Consider the following 17093-nt stretch of genomic DNA (forward strand, 5'->3'; position numbering starts at 1 on the left):
CCGCCTCCTTACCAGTGTGATCCATGATTCGGCTCGCAGGGCACAGTGGGAGCGGAAGTCAACCGCGCCGGAGTCGCAGGGAGCGCGTGCGCTCTACCTTCCGGAGCCCGGGAGGCGGAAGTGCGACCAAGTTGCCGCGGCTTTGGCCTCCCCAGGTTTCCTTCTCTCTTATCCACTACCCAACTCCGGTGAGGGAGTCAGGCATAGTTCGGGGAGAGGGTGACAAAGAGGGTACGCGAAGAGCTTCCAGGTCGAGGTTGCTAAGCCTTCTCCTCACGTGCTTCAAGAGAGAGTAGCCTTTAACTATGGAAAGGAGACCCACGGGAACGGGGGATGGGGAGAGCGGTAGCAGCCGGAGGAATAAGCTCGCGGCAGGTAAGGAGGCGCCCCGCCTCCGCGGAGCGTTGCCTTCTGGGACTTGTAGTGCGCTGGGGCCCCGGAGCCGGCCAGGTCTACTGCGCAGGCTCGGCCGTTGGGCTGGCCCCACCCCGGCGGGCGGAGTAACGGTTTGGAATCCCCCGAGTGCACGAGCGCCTGTCTCCTCCACCCGGTGCAGGGAAAGTGTAAACACGCGCGCTCCGGAAGGCGTCGTGCAGTGGGAGGTTTCCCAGGGGATGGCTGAGCTGGGAGAAGAGAAAGGCTCTGTGCTTATTGTCTAAATTTTGCTTTGTCCTGACGAGCTCCGCAGACCCTCGCAGGGCCGACTTGGTATACACCCCTGTTCCCACCGCTTGAGTTTCTAACAGTTGAAACACAGAACGCTTGACTAGCACTCGTTTTTTAGACCTAGGAGCGCCCTGACCACCTAAGGGCGCAGGGGACCCGCAGCTGCCCCTCCGGCGGGGGACAGCGGCAGGAAAGTGCGGAGCGGAGCCCGAGCAGGGGATGCACGCGCCGTGAGGCGGAGAGAGCGGCGGGGCTGGCCGGAAGGGAGAGGGTGAAAAGGAAAGGCCTAAGATGAGGAAGAGAGAGTTAGCACAACAGGCAGTACCTAGTTCCAGTTCTTGGTCCCCGGGGGTTGTGGTTGCGGCTGCCTTCATCGTCCTCGGCCAAAACAAAGGAAAGTGCCACAGAGTGTTTCCTGGGGACCCTCACTGCGGTCTCCACCTCGCCGACTCGGCTCATTTGTGTCCACTCCCTTCTCCGACCCTTTACACTTGGTGCTCTCGGATGAGTAGAAAGGAGCACAATTAGGAGAAAACACGAGCTTGGGAGCCGAGGGATTTGGGTTCTATTCCTGTCGTCCCTTGGTGACGACATCATTACCTTGGGTTGTTCACGCTTTCAGTGCCAGAGTTCCTGGATCAATAGGAGATTATTGTTATATTGCCCTACTAATAGAAATGTTTCCGCGGTACTGAATTCTGGATAAAGGGTGTGCAGCGGTGTGTTGTATCTATAGTTATGCAGTAACAGCTTTGAGTCATAAAGATCAAAACTGTAAGTGTTCTGTGTTATCTGGTGAATGTTTTATTGGGGTCTTCAAAAAGACTTCCCCGTTATATCTGAAGCTTTATAAGCAAGTTTTTAGGTACAGTTACAACTAAGGATAATTGTGAATCAGAGTTACCCCTGCTTTTGTTGAAATGTACATTTCTGTATTACTAAGTGGTTTCCAAGATGCTTTCAATTGCTGAGCTTACTTTTTGTTTTGGAGGTTGGAGGAAGTTTAACCATACTTTCCCATTTCTCTGAATACAGTGCTGATACAATCGGGTATTTTTCATGCGTTCGAGGTACAGAAGAAGGTAGTTTTCACCTAGGAGGTGCTCTTTTTGTTTTTTTCTCTCTTCATATTTAGCCTGTCAGCCATACTTCAAATTAATGCAAATCCAGGCTCATAATGGTATTATTAACGTCTGCTGATGCTCATATTTAAAGAATTAGAATAAAAAAGAGCCTTCAAACTATATTTTACATCATTTAGTCTGTAAATCAGATCAGAAGTTGTGTCAGCATTTTATGGTGCATCAAGTTATGAAAATTTACTGAGGGAACACTCACTTGTTTTAGATTTCCTGTTGATAAGTGTTAGACAAACAGTTGTTGAATTATTTGACATCTGTTGCTTTCATGCACTGCTTGTAGCATCTATGCTCTATATTCATTTCCCCCTTAGCTGTAGTTGTCTCACTTTATCAGGGCGGTAGCAGTGTGACAAATTAATCTCTTTACCTAAACTGATAACTGAAACTGTACATAGACTTTTATTTGATTACTGCTCTCTGATATCCATTGTTGGTGACCTCTGTGCTGTCATCACAGTTTATTAAAAGTCAACATTCTTAGTATGCTCTACATGCCTTCTATGTAATAATCTGTTATTATTGATTGTTATTATATTTAAACAACTTTTATAAAATGGAAAAAAGTAGATAAAAATAAAATTAGCAGCATGATTTAAAACAACAACAACAAAAAGTTGACATTCATATTTATTTTATAGCTTGGTGCTGTCCTGAGGTTTATAAAAACGAAACATGGTAGTAATGGGTGATCTGAAGCACTGAGGTGCATATTTTCATCTGACAGACGTGTCTGCTGGCCCATGAATTATAAGCTAATGTTCTTTAAGATGTTTTCATAACCTTCCACTTACATAGCACTGTTTACACTAAGAGAAAAATAGGGTGGGTATCAGAGAGCTTGTTTGACTTGTGCTGTTGGTCCATGTTTGGGAGTACTGAAAAATAAGCTATGATTGTACAGAATCTTGAAAAGTAAGATTCTAGAGTAACAGTTAAGAAAGAGCACATAGGGGTGCCTGGCTGGCTCAGTTGGTGGAGCATGTGACTCTTGATCTCAGGGTCATGAGTTCAAGTCCCAGGAGCTTGTTTGAGACTCCAGTACCAGGTCAGGACATCTCCTTAATGCTCTTTCAGTGGTATCACACTTTTGTGCCTAAGACTGCAGAAGGCAAGAACTGTATAAATAACGGTCCCTACAAGGATCAGACTGGCTAGCATTTATAGAAATAATTAAAAACACATATAATTAAATTCTAAGTGTTTTGAGGCAATGCAGTGCTACATACATTCAGAGAAGATAATGAGCAGTAGGACTGAGGGTAGTTAGGTAGACTTTACGGAGGGATTTAAGCTGACCCTTGATGAACGAATAGGATTTGGAGAGTAGGAGAGCAATGAAAGAGGCATATCAAACAGGTAAGAGCAAGGGCGCAGAATGAGAATTGTTGTAACTTCTATAGAGGACAGCGATCAGCTTGACTTGTATTGTTGGTCCATGTCTGGGAGTACTGAAAAATAAAATTAAGGTATGATTGTACAGAACCTTGAAAAGTAAGATTCCAGAGTAACAGTTAAGAAAGAGCACATAGGGGGTCCTGGCTGGCTCAGTTGGTGGAGCATGTGACTCGATCTCGGGGTCATGAGTTCAAGTCCCACATGTGGTGTGGAATTTACTTAAAAAAAACTTCTAATTACAAAAAAAGTACATAAAACCTAGCATGATATATTATTCATATAAACAGCATAGTTCAGCAAGGTATATTTTTTAAAAATGAGCAGAACTTCAGTTTGCGGCGGGGGGAGTGAATCAATACTATTACCTATAAGAGAAGAATGGTTGACCGGGGCACCTGGCTGGCTCAGTTGGTGGAGTGCGCAATTCTTAATCTCGGGGTCATAATCTACACCATGTTGGGTGTAGAGATTACTTACAAATAAAATCTTTAAAGAGAGGAGAGAAAGAACAGTTGGCCAGGAAACCAGAGACCGCTATGAGGTCCAAAATGCTTGTTAGTATGAATGAACTGTTAATAGGAGAAGAACTAATCAGAGTAGTGTCCATTATACATTAAAGAGTTTGATAAGTAGGGACACCTGGGTGGCTCCATCGGTTAAGCGTCCAACTCTTGGTTTCAGCTCAGGTCGTGAGATCAAGCCCTGCATCTGGCTCTGTCCTTAGTGCGGAGCCTTCTTAAGATTCTCTCTCTCCTTTTCCCTCTGCCCTTCCCCTGGTGTGCACATGCACACGCTCTCTCAAATAAATCTTAAAAAAAAAAAAAAGTTTGGTAAGTAGAAGTAGCTGGGAAGGGCAGTAGAATATAGCGATTAGGTAGATGAACTTGAGAGTTAAAGACTGGGGGTTCCAAGCACGGTGCTGTCATTTCCCAGCTGCAAGCCTTTAGGCAGAGGACCTAATCTTTGTGGCTGACTTCCTTCCTTTGTAGAATGGGGATAACAATAGTACCTGTCTTTGGGGTTGTGAGAATTAAATGTTTTTATCAATCTGAAGCACTTAGTACTCTCTGGCATACAGTAAGCCCTCGTTAAATAGTAATTCATACTACCAGGGTAATTACTATAGTCATTGCTTCTTTTTTTTTAATAATACTTTTTTTTATTATGTTAATCACCATACATAATTAGTTTTTGATGTAGTGTTCCATGATTCATTGTTTGCGTATAACACCCAGCGCTCCATGCAGTACGTGCCCTCTTTAATACCCATCACCAGGCTAACCCATCCTCCCACCCCCCTCCCCTCTACAACCCTGAGTTTGTTTTTCAGAGTCCGTAGTCTCTCATGGTTCGTCTCCCCCTCCGATTTCCCCCCCTTCATTCTTCCCCTCCTGCTATCTTCTCCTTCTTCTTTTTTTTTTTTAACATATATATAGTCATTGCTTCTTAAGGTGATTAAGATTAAATGAGATAGTAGTTAGTATAGCAGCTGGCACATCACTAAATGAATATTAGATGTTAGCTACAATTTTATTATTACCTATAAAATTGGATTGGAGATAGGTTTTGAGACAGGGTCAGTAGGGCTGATTTGAACCAGTTAGCACACTGATACAAAACAAAACTGATGTTTAGCTCAGATTCTGACTTCTCTGTATTGGAATCAGTTGAGTGATCTGCCCTCAAACTGGGTTAGTAGCCAGCCTTAACTCTAGCCCCACGCAGTCCCCAGCTTCCTCCTCTCCCTACCAGCTTTTGAACCTGAGCCCTAACACATTACCACAGCCAAGCCTTATCAAGTATGGCAGCCCGCTTTCCAAAGACCATCAAAAACTGGGCAAGAGACAAATTCAGGGAAAGAGAAGAAAGTTAAAGACTCCAAGGACTGAATATTGCTGATTGAAGGCATTCCCCCACTGTCATCCTTTGAGTCCTGGAAATATACATAACCCAAGTGGATAGGAGGCGTTTAATCTAGAGCGGTCCTGCAGCCTCTCTCCTCTTCTGAGAAGGCAGATTTTGCACTGGGTAACCGTTGAGCTGGATAGGCTACTCCTCCCTCCAGAGCCTCTGCTAAGAGGTAATTGCCTAGTTTTTTCTCTCAACATTTCTACTAAGCTTACTCTTGAAAGAATGCCTAGGATATTACACTGCTTGATAGCTATGCCATGTTTGTAAGCAAGCAGCCTGTGATGCTGTTTCCTGGACCTGAGAAAGCTTTCACCCAAGGGCTCCCTGACCCTAAGCCCAGCTGCTACTCCATGCTGGTTAGAAAAGACTTTCAGGCTTTGCTGGTATACATGGCTTGTAAATAGGCCCTGTTACTGTTTAAATAAATGTCTATCACTATCAGAAATATATTTTACATCATAGCCCAGTACCTAAAAAAAAAACCCACATACAGATCACACGTGTCATAAAACTATGTTTACCCTTACTATATGCAATTCCCTCTGCTGTTTCTATTCTCTCTGTTCCTGTAAAACAAATTGCTGGTTATGACTCACTAAAAATGTCAAAGTGGACTAATGACTTGGAACTTAAGTTTGAAAACCACTGCTTTATATCTCCCATGGTGTTTTGAAGAATTTATACTATTCTAGACATGTCTGAGAGGACGGATAAATCTTACCACCAGGAGGACTTAATTCTTGTGTGGCTGTGCAAAGGGGTGATGAGGAAGAAGATAGATATCCAAGACCAAAGAATGCCAGGAAACTCAAGAGCAAGGTTACTTGGAGTTTCTTTCCTGTAATTAGTAATAGCCACCTCCTCAGAACTGGGTCTCCAAGTGAACAAAAACAATTTCTTGGCAGTTGATTGAACACCCACCCATACCTCAATTGAGGAAAATGCTGGGCATAGATTTGGAATTCTCACTCCTACCTTAAAACCTCCCTACCCATCAAGGCACTTGCTCGTGTGCTACTTTCTCCGTCAAGCCTCCTCTGATTCATTCTTGCAACAGGTAATGTATGTAGTAGAGAAAAGAGTATGAATCAGGCAGAATTGGGTTCCAATCTCAACTCTTCCTGCATTATTTTGGACAATTACTTAAGCTCAGTATCTGTTTTAGTGAAATGGGGATAATCATTTTTCTTGCAGAATTATTCTGAAGGTGAAAGGAGATGACATCTTTGAAGGCTCCTTATTACTTGCCAGGTAACAGGCCTTCTGTAAATGTTCATTTCCTTCATTCCTCTTGGTAATTACTGTCTCTTCCAAACATCCAGGCGCTGTGTTTCTCCTAAGACCTGACTCTCTACTTCATGTTGTATCAGCAGGTGTATTTTATCGACCCCACAGGACCAGCTCCTTGAGTATAGGGTCCATTGGCCATCTGTATTTGTGTAATACACAGGATGTAGCAGAAGGTGCTCATAAAATATTTGTTGACTTATTGAAGAATGTCAACAAAAATAACATGGCCCTGTCAAAATAAAAAGACATTTAAAACTTCTGCCCACAAATGTGACAAACAACTGGACAAAAGCTTACAATATAAAATAATTATGATAGGGCACTGACCACTAGGATTGTAAAGAATTCGTGACAGTTTATGACACCAGTATTCCAAGTTCATTGGATTAAATGAGCAGAGAACATATGATACCAGAAGACAGTGGCCCAGGTCTTCAAACACAAAGAAACTCAAACCGCACTACATGGCCAAGTTCCTCTTTGAGTGAGAAAAAAACTATGTATAAGAGTGTGTTTAGGGGCGCCTGGGTGGCTCAGTCGTTAAGCATCTGCCTTCGGCTCAGGTCGTGATCCCAGGGTCCTGGGATTCAGCCCCACATCAGGCTCCCTGCTCTGCAGGAAGCCTGCTTCTCCCTCTCCCACTCCCCCTGCTTGTGTTCCCTCTCGCGCTGTGTCTCTCTCTGTCAAATAAATAAATAAAATCTTTAAAAAAAAAAAAAAAAAGAGTGTGTTTATACGTATCTACAAACACAACAATGAAATCCAGCCAATTAGGAGGGAAATTCTCATTTAAAGCTTAAGAAAGTGAATAATTTGGTAAATGATTTATTCAACCAGTATTTGTTTGTGTCAGACACTCTTCTTGTTGCTTGAGTAGCTCTGTGAACAAAGCAAGTAACCCACGTTGGCTGTGTGAGACTTACTTTTTAGTGAAATAGAGCTGGTTTAAATATGTAACTTTACTAAGCAACTGTGGAAATTATCTCTTCTAGAATGTGAATGTTATAAGCCTGAACAAAATAAATATAACTAAACAATTGTGAAGAGGTCCCAGAAAGCATGTGAGTACTAGTTTTTCATGAATTGTCTACTTTTACTGTCTAAAATTGAAAAACCATTAAAAATATTAAGCTTAACAACTCCAACGTCTGAGAGGTTTTCATAATTCCTTTTCTTAACCTAGAAAGAGCTTTTAGAACGTAACACCCCTCGCGTTAAAGGAAAAAGTTTTCTAATTCATATTCTTTTGTTGCATTAAATTCAAGTAAAAGTCATTAAAATTAGAATATTTTCATTAAAATTAGCATCTACCATAGAGCAGTCAGGGTCTAACCAGAAACTGCTTCAAGTATTTTCAGTGTGGGGAATTTAGTGCAAGGAATTGATTATACAGGTAATGGAAAAGCTGAGAAGCCAAATGTGACCAACGAGATAACCCGGTGATTAGTGTAAGGGCCAGAAGCCATTGAGCCCATAGGCTGAAGGGACAAAGGGAAAAAGCAGCATTACCTGAATCACAGTTGGGGGGGCGGGGGCAGAAAAAAACACAACTGCTGTCAAGAACATATCCCTCGCCTCTCCCTTCCTTGTACCCTCTAGTGTCCCAACAGTCTTCCGTTAATTGACCCCAGCCAGATGCCAGCCAACACAGGAGGCTGGGATATGCAGCCTGTTAGGATCAAAACTTGAGCAATATTGATGGAGCAGAGGTAGGGCAACGAATGGGCACACAGGCCTTGCATCAAGTATAGAGTACCATATTATTATTTTTTAATATTTATTTACTTGATAGAGTGAAAAAGAGAGAGAGCACAAGTTGGGGGGAGCAGCAGAGGGAGAGGGAGAAGCAGGCTCCCGCTGAGCAGGGAGCCCGATGTGGGGCTCGATCCCAGGACCCTGGGATCATGACCTGAGCTGAAGGCAGCCGCTCAACCGACTGAGCCACCCAGGAGCTCCAAGAATACATGTTATTTTTATAAAAGTATTGCTACCTATCTCCCCAAATAGATGTATAGATAGCTGTATATGCTGCTTACCTAGTATTAATAATATTTATGGATAGACTGATTTTGAGTGATTCTTGCAACTTTATATTTTTCTGTACTGTTTGAGGATTTTTTTTAAGTTGGATTTTTAAAAAATTTTCATCCACATATTTTGATGAGCTGAACCATCAATGAACATCAGTTTAAAACTATGGTAAATTTAGGCAGAGTTCTTGAATCATGAACATAAAGTGTTTTCCAGTATTATTACCATGTAACAATATGTTAATTTCTGCAACTGATAAGCTTTCTGAATCCACTCAGGTAAGTTTAAATTAAACTTGAGGCCAGTTAATTATGCATTGTATTTTTATAAGAGCATTTCCCCCATTTCATTGGTAAATATTTTTGTGTATCTCAAAGAGTTAATATGGTCACAATATCATTATCACATTGTTTTTTCAAAAAGGCAATGTCATGGGGGAAAAATGTGTAGGAGGACTTTTCTACATGAATAAGACTAAAGAGCTATACCAAATAAATGCAATGCTTAAAGCTTCATTTGATCCAAATTCAGAGGGAAACAGCTATGAAATATATTGGGGAAATTTCAATATGAATTGGCTAAAAGATAATATAAGGGAATTATTTTCTTAAGAGTAGTAATGATATTTTGGGGTGCCTGAGTGGCTCAGTCAGTTAAGTGTCTGCCTTCGGCTCAGGTCATGATCCCAGGGTCCTGGGATCGAGCCCTGCATCGGGCTCCCTGCTCCACAGGGAGCCTGCTTCTCCCTCTGCCTCTGCCTCTCTCTTTCTCTCTGTCATGAATAAATAAATAAAAATCTTTAAAAAAAATAATGATATTTTGGTTAGGAGATGCATGCTGACAGAGATAGAGTATCATGATGTCCACAAGATACTTTGAACAACAAATGGATAGCTAGATAGGCATATAGACATATAGAGAAGGCAAATATGGCAATTAATGAATCTAGGCAGTGGTGTACTGTTGTTTTCTTCTTTCAACTTTTCAGGTGTTTAAAATAATAAAAAGTTGGAAAAAAAACTCTAGACAGACTCATTTGCAATAAAAATAAATGTAAGCCAAAGACATTAAAATAATATATGGTGTTATGGACTGAATGTTTGTGTCCCCCCGCCCCCAAGTTCAAATGATGAAGCCCTGACACCCCAGGGTGGTGGTGTTTGGAGGTAGAGCCTTTGGGAGGTAATTAAGATTAGATGAGGTCATGAGGGTGGGCCCCTCATGATGGGATTAGTATCTTTATAAGATGAGTCATCAGAGAACATGTTCCTTCTCTCTTCACCAAAGGCCATGTGAGCGCACAGTGAGAAGGAAGCCAGGAGAGAGCTCTGAGCGGAGCCTGACACCCTGTTCTCAGACTTCTAGCTTCCAGAACAGTGAGGAAATACAGTTCTGCTGTGTAAGCACCCAGTCTACAGTATTCTGTTATGGCAGCCCGAGCTGACTTCTAACAGATTTTGGTATCAGGAAGTGGGTGCTGCTATATCAAATACCTAAATATGTGGAAGTAGCTTTGGGAGAACCTTGAGGTGCACACAAGGCATATGGACAGTAAGGGTGATTCTGCATGGACAGTGACCGCACAGAGAGCCACATGGGCAGGGCTGCTCCGCCACACTGAGGGCGTGACCCTGCCGCCTCAGCGGGCCTGGAGGGCAGAGCATCGAACCGAAGTGGTTTCTTCTCCAGCCTTAAGAGCTAATGGAATTTGCCTTGCTAAGTTTTGGACTGGCTTGGAACCCGTCACCCCTTCCTTCTTTCCTGTTTCTCCCTTTGGAAATGGGCATGTCTGCCCTATGCCTGTCCCACCACTGTATTTTGGAAGCACATAACTTGTCTGGTTTCACAGGTTCACAGCCGGAGAGGAATTTTACCTCAGGATGGATCCTATCTAGAGCCTCACCCATACCTGATCTAGGTGATACTTAGATGAGACTTGGGCTTTAGACTTCAGAGTTGATGAAATGAGGTAAGACTCAGAGTCGTTGGGATGGAATGAATGTGCTTTGCATGCGATAAGGAAGTGAATTTTGGTCGTCCAATGGCAGAATGTTATGGACTGAATATCTGTGCCCTCCCCAAATTCATATATTGAAAGTCCTATCCTCCAATGTGATGATGTTTGGAGGTGGGGGCCCCTAAAAGGCAATTAGGATTAGATTGACATCATGAGGGTAGGGCCCTTGTGATAGGATTAGTTCCCTTAGAAGAGGCGGCAGAGAACTTGCTCTCCCTTCTTGTACACGTACCCAGGAAAGGCTCCATGAGCCGGAAAGAGAGCTCCCACCAGAACCCGACCACCCCGGCACCCAGACCTGGGACTTTTAGCTTCCAGAACTATGAGGAAATACATTTCTGCAGTATCAGCCACTCGGTCTGTGGTATTTTGTAATGCAGCTCCAGCTGACTAAGACATCTGGGAATGACTTAATTTTCCCGAGTTACATAGAAAAATCCTGACGGCACCTAAGGTCTACTCCACAGAAAAAAGACCCTCCTCTGCATTGAACTTCTCACTGAGATGCTGGAGAGTGATACACTCTCCTTTGTCAGGAATAAAGACTCAGGATTGTCAGACTAGAGTCTGAGGCTTCTAATTTGATGTGTGGGGAGGGAGAGTATCAGCCTTCGGCTATCCCATTTACTGTGAATATTTGCTTATCTCTCGCAATGAAAGACAATAAAAAATGCAGGCCTGGCCCGCCTGCATTGTGGACTCCAGACTTTAGGAGTTTAGGAATTTAGGACGCAGAGGAATGAATCTTGTCTGCCCAGTGTCCAGTGCAGGACATTTCTTTGGCCCCTTCTTAACGCCTCAGGGGACAACTGAGCTACTTCCTTGGAACCTGTTAGTACCTAAGTCGTCTAAGTCGCCCCCCGCCCCCCAACCAGGTGCTAAACCACACCAGCAACATCACCTTCCAATATATAAACACACACTATTGAATTCTTTCATTAATAGAATTTCCTCAGTGTTTCAGCTCAGTAGTTAAGGGCTTGGACTCTGGACTTGTCGCTCTGCCGTTTACTTCCTGAGAGGCAACTCTCTTAAGCTTTCCTTGTCTCAGTTTCCATATTTTACACAATGGGGATAGTGATTCCCATTGCTTAGTATTGTTTTGGAGATTAAATTCGCCAATGAATTTAAATAGATTAGCATTACCTCCAACACAATGCCTAACAGTAACTTCCTGAGCGTTAGCCATCTTCATCTTCATCACTACCTTTGCCAGGTGGATAAAAATCCCGACTCCAAGCTGTTGAGGAGATGATGTCCACTAGGTGGCACCAGACATGGGTAAATAAAATCTCCCCCATAACACTATTTCTTCAGTTTGGAAGTTACATCAAGAGACAGCAATAATACTGCATTGGTAATGGTAATAAGGCAATGTGCATACATAGATATAAATACAGTTTGGCTCCCAAACTAAGCATTTGATTCATAATAATTTCCTAAAGCCATCAACTAAAACAATTACAAGTCAAACATGTTCTGGTTTGATTCCCAGACCCTGGGAGATTCTGATGCTGGGGATTCACAGAGAAACTTTGGGAAAAACCTCCTATTCTGTTTCCAGGTGTGGTGGTGTGAGGCTTGGTCAGGTGTGAGTAACAACGGGGGCTTTTGTTTTGCAGACATCTGCTCCTCCAGCTTTTGTTCTGCTGAGCTGGTATGATTGGAGAAGGGTTCTGCTGAAGGCCAGAGATCTCCATGCACTGTGGGAGGAAACTTCTGGAAGGACAGATGAGGGAACGGACAGCTGATGTAGGAACAGAAACTTGGAAGTGCAGAAGAGTTCAAATAGGGTTTTTAGCAAGTTTTTCTGTGTGATTAGGAATATCAACAGTGCTTTTGCAATTAGATAAGCTTTTCTGACATCTGAGAAAATGATCTCAAGGTAGAGCAAAGAACAAAATGGGCTGGGCATTTGAATTACAGCACTTTTTAACTTTTCTTTCTTGTCATTCCCTTCTGTTACCTCTAAGCCTTCAAATACAAGCTTGTTTCAGATAACTTAGTTATATTTTGGGGAATTAAGGGAGAGGTTTGTGACCATCTTTGGGCTGAATAATTATACCAATTGGAACGGAGTTTCAGAAGTAGGGTGATAGGGTTTGTGAAATGTGCAGACACTCCATGGGAATCCTCACTAATACTTAGAGAAATCAGATAAAAGTCTGGAATGCCTACAGTTTCATAAGATGGAAGATTTTGTCATCTGGGTATCAAAGAGCAGGACAGTCCCAGACAACTGGCCATGGTCACACGCTAAGCCAGCTGAAGGCCTAGGGGCTGCAGGGCCACTCCAGAGCAGGGAGGAGGTGATAGTCTAACAGGGCAGAAGTGAAGAGGATCTGTAAATGGGGAACAGAATTGGTTAAGAGGAGAAATTGAGGGGCGCCTGGGTGGCTCAGTTGTTAAGCGTCTGCCTTCGGCTCAGGTCATGATCCTGGGGTCCTGGGATGGAGCCCCGCATTGGGCTCCCTGCGCAGTGGGAAGCCTGCTTCTCCCTCTCCCACTCCCCCTGCTTGTGTTCCCGCTCTTGCTGTCTCTGTCAAATAAATAAATAAAATCTTTTTTTAAAAAAAAGGAGAAATTAAAAAGTAGTTTGGGAAGTGATGTTTCTGTACTTCATGCTTAGAAGGAAAATAAAGGCCATTGGCAGGCCCACCCATTCGGCATCCTGACCTCTACCCCCAACCTGTCCTTACTTCCTTTGTATCCTGTGGGAAAGGGAACTCCTGGTTCTGTAGATGCCAGATCTCCTCTTGTCCACACACCACCAGCTTTCCTTTCTCATGCATCTTCAGTTCTTTCTCTACTGGCTCTTTTCTCCTCACACACAAAAAATGTTGAAGTCTCTGTCTTTTAAAACAAAACAAAACTTCATTTTGCATCTTATGGTTCACTGTCTTGTTCTTACTTCCCTTTGCTGCCAGCTTCTGGAAAGAGCAGTCTCCCTGGCCCCACTCCTCTCTTCCCTTGCTGTTCCCTCCCTGCAATCTGGCCATTTTGCCCACCCCCGACTGCAAACACTCCCACTGAGGTTACCGGTGAAGTTCATGTCCAAATCATTGGGTAGTATTCAGCCCAAAACTAACTAAGCTGTCGGCAACATTTGCAACTTTATTTATTGTATAAGTAATGAAATAATGTATGTTATATGATTATGTAGACAAAATAATTTATGTAAGGTTATGTAAAATTATTCAGTAATTATTGAGCACCTACTATTTGGCTGGCACTGTTCTAGGCCCTGTGATGCAGAAGTAGATGAGATCCTGTCTCAGGGCTGTAGCCAGGTCATAACATCCGAATTCTCTGTCCCAGGGCCATGTCAGGGGGCATGGTGAGCCCCACGACCTTGGTTGATGGGACAGCAAGCCCTCATAAAGGTGCCAACCTTTGACTAACTTCTCTACTTGCTTCACAATCGGAATTTCAGAATGCCTGCTCCAATGTTATTGTCATCATATTATTAAAAACTCTTACCAACATACTATCTTAAAGTTGCTGAAAATGTGATACTTTCAGAGGAAATAACCACCGCTTATTCTCCCCAATCCTCATCCCCTTCACCAACTGAGCTTTCCTTATATCTTCTTGTAGCTTGCTTTGTATTGGGGTGATGAGGTCAGACTCACAGTATACAAGTAAACAATAATTAGAATTGTAAATGCAGTATCGCTTCTTGGCCTTTTGCCTAAGATCAAGTGTAGAATTGTAAATGATGTGAAGGAAACAAAGCAGGGCAATATGATAGAAAGCACTACTATGATCTGAATGTTCATGTTCTCCCCCAAAATTCCTATGTTGAAAACCTAACCCCCAAGGTAATGGTATTAGGAGATGGGGCCTTGCGAGGTGATCAGGTCTGAGGACAGAGCCCTCGCAAATAATAAGATTAGTGCTCTTGTAAAAGAGACCCCAAAGAGACCCCCTGCCCCCTTCCACCCCGTAAAAGACACAGTGAAGTCACTCGAGCATGTAAAGTGCTGCTAGATCTGACTCAGTGCAGAGAGGGGAATTGAGATGCAGAAGGGGCAGGGATCTGTCATACAGGTGGGAGAGTTTGCTTTGACAAGAGCAGAAATACACCCTTTAAAGCTCTTCCCCTTAGTTGTAACAAAGTCACTCTTGACTCTCCCCTTCTCCTGCTATCATTCCTTCCCAGTCTCCTTTTCAGACCCCTTGATAATTGTGGTTGTTAGCAGGGTTCTGTCCAACAACTGTCTTTGAATGATCCTCTACATGTTCCTTAGACCATCTTATCCCTAACCATACTGGCCTAGACCACTGGACTTCACACTCTTTTGCCCAAATGTAGATAGATATTTTTAATCTCCCCAATTCTATCTCTAGCCTGGACCTATCTTCTGACCTATCCTCTGACCTCCTGATTTAGCTGCTTATTTGACACCTCCATTTAAATAGAGGCTTCTTGAATTTAATGTGTCCGAAATTGGGATTCTTGGGTCTCCCCTACACACACACACACACACGCGCGCGCACACACACACACACAAAACACAACACTAATGGTGGGGAGGGGGGTGCTCATTGATAGCCCACATTTCAACTCTCTTCATAACCTATACCCCATTCTTTTTTTTTTTTTTTTTTAAAGATTTTATTTATTTATTTGAGAGAGAGAATGAGATAGAGAGATCATGAGGGTCAGAGGGAGAAGCAGACTCCCCGCTGAGCAGGGAGCCCGATGCGGGACTCGATCCCGGGACTCCAGGATCATGACCTGAGCCGAAGGCAGTCGCTTAACCAACTGAGCCACCCAGGCGCCCCGCTATACCCCATTCTTTAAGTAGTCCCTACACCCAGCGTGGGGCTCAAAATCACCACCCTGAGATCAAAAGTCACACGTTCCACCTACTGAGCCAGCCAGGTCCCCCTTTTTTTTTTAATGTACCCCATTCTTATACAAACTTTGGAGGTTTTTTCATTCTTATGTAAGTATCATAGTGACATCACTAGAGCTTTACCAATACTTCCAGCTCTCCTTCCTTTCCTAGACATTTGGGAGAATTCTATTTATCTGTCTCCTTGCAGTTAGACTTGGTGATGGCAGTTACTGCGGCCACTGAAATGTGAGAGGGAAATTACACATATTGCATCTGCGTGGAAATATTTAGGAACAGGTGCACAATTCTCTTTGCTGTCTTTTTTTTTTCCCCTTTTGTCCCAAAGTTATCATGTGTTGAGATGCAGATGCCTAAGATCAAAGCAGCCTGGAATGCTGAGCCATCACGTGCAGGAAAATTGCCCAGAGAGTCATTTAGACCTGTAACTAACTGTGAGCAAGGAAAAAAACATGAAAAACTCTGTTGTATAAGTCACTGAGGTTTTTACTGTTTTTTAGTTCTGAGGTGTGTGCGTGTTGTGTGTATACTTGAGGTTACTGCCCTATAACTGAGCCTATTCTGATGATAGAAATGCAATACAAATGCATATTTAAGACACATCTCTTCCAGCCTCTACTTCCAACTAGCTCACCACCCCTAAGCCTCTCCTAAATAGAAATTCTGGAACTGTCCGTGCCCTCAAACTGTCCCTCTTCACCTCTCCCCAATTTCAGTTATCATCACCATCCACTTAGTTGCTCAATCCTGAATCCAAAAACAGGGATTATCTTAATGCCTCTCCCTTCCTCACTCCCACAGTCTGATCACCGAGTTTCCTCAAGTATGTTTCAGATTTGTCCTGGACATCTGCAGTAGCCTTCTTTCTGTTCCTGCTTCCAGTCTTGGGATATATATGATACCTCCAAGGTCAGAAGTTAATAAAGGGTCCATAGTAAAACTTCTGCCTCCCACCTCTGTCCCCTGGCCACCTAGTTCCAAAATGACCAGATCCTTAAGTACATCCCTTCAGAGCTAGCTGCACGTAGAAACCAACAAGTCTGTGTGTCTGTCAGAGTCATCTTCCAGAAACACAAAACCACCCCCCAGTTTAAAGCCTTTCCGTGCCTTTCCAGTACAGATTCTTGAGTGTTTAGGACCCTACATTGGCAGTCTCCTCAGCCTGCTGATCTCTCAATTCCAGATAACTCCCTTCTCTGTTGAAATCCTTCCCACCTCCGGGCTCTTCCCTATGCTGTTCCCTCTGCTTGGACAGCTTTCCTACAGATCTGTGCATGCTAATTCTTTCCTTAAATATTACCTCCTCAGGGAGAGTGCACAGCCTTCCCACCCCTGTTTTTCTCTATCACAGACAGCCCTCTTCTTGTCGCCTTCCAGCCTCTACAAGTAGTAGTTGTATGTTTACTGGGATGTTCACTTGTTTATTGATCATCTCCCACATTAGACTATAAGTTCCATGAGAATAGAGGTTGTGTGTGTTCTTGGTTTACCTCTCACTATATATCCAGCTTCTAGTTCTGTGCCTATCACAACATAGATGCTCAGTGAATGAATGAATGAATAAGGAACTGATGGAAAAACTAGTGTCTGAAAAAAGGGGGGAAAAAGGCAGATGAAACTAAAAAAAGAAACTAGCTTCACCTATGTAAGCAGGCAAATTTGGCCTCCATACTGTTTCTCCCCCGAGTATAGATTTTAGATTTTTATCCTGAGCTTCCTCACTGTGTCTCTGGTGAGGCCAGCCACCCAATACAGAAAAGGGAAGGTAAGGAAGAGAAG

At 43.3% G+C, this 17093-nt stretch overlaps 1 protein-coding gene and 1 long non-coding RNA gene across 4 annotated transcripts in view; one reads left to right on the forward strand and one right to left on the reverse strand.

Annotated features, from left to right (window-relative positions):
• The window catches only part of CBLL1 (Cbl proto-oncogene like 1), a 21408-nt gene extending 20299 nt beyond the window's left edge, over nucleotides 1-1109 (reverse strand). For 2 of the 3 annotated variants that reach the window (XM_036083985.2, XM_036083984.2), the window contains exon 1: nucleotides 13-169. In XM_036083985.2, the coding sequence (XP_035939878.2) occupies nucleotides 13-25 (13 nt within the window). In that variant the 5' untranslated portion in view covers nucleotides 26-169. Of the gene's footprint in view, nucleotides 1-12; nucleotides 170-991 lie in introns of those variants that run through there. The other variant, XM_078060016.1, reaches the window with a different exon arrangement.
• On the forward strand, nucleotides 331-12392 carry LOC118541638 (uncharacterized). The gene is made up of 5 exons (XR_013443076.1): nucleotides 331-375; nucleotides 6309-6365; nucleotides 7397-7465; nucleotides 10285-10404; nucleotides 12075-12392. It is a non-coding gene; the product is annotated as an uncharacterized LOC118541638 (long non-coding RNA).
• The last annotated feature ends 4701 nt before the right edge of the window (nucleotides 12393-17093 follow it).

Source organism: Halichoerus grypus, chromosome 12, assembly GCF_964656455.1.
Source record: "Halichoerus grypus chromosome 12, mHalGry1.hap1.1, whole genome shotgun sequence".
Classification (NCBI taxonomy): domain Eukaryota; kingdom Metazoa; phylum Chordata; class Mammalia; order Carnivora; family Phocidae; genus Halichoerus; species Halichoerus grypus.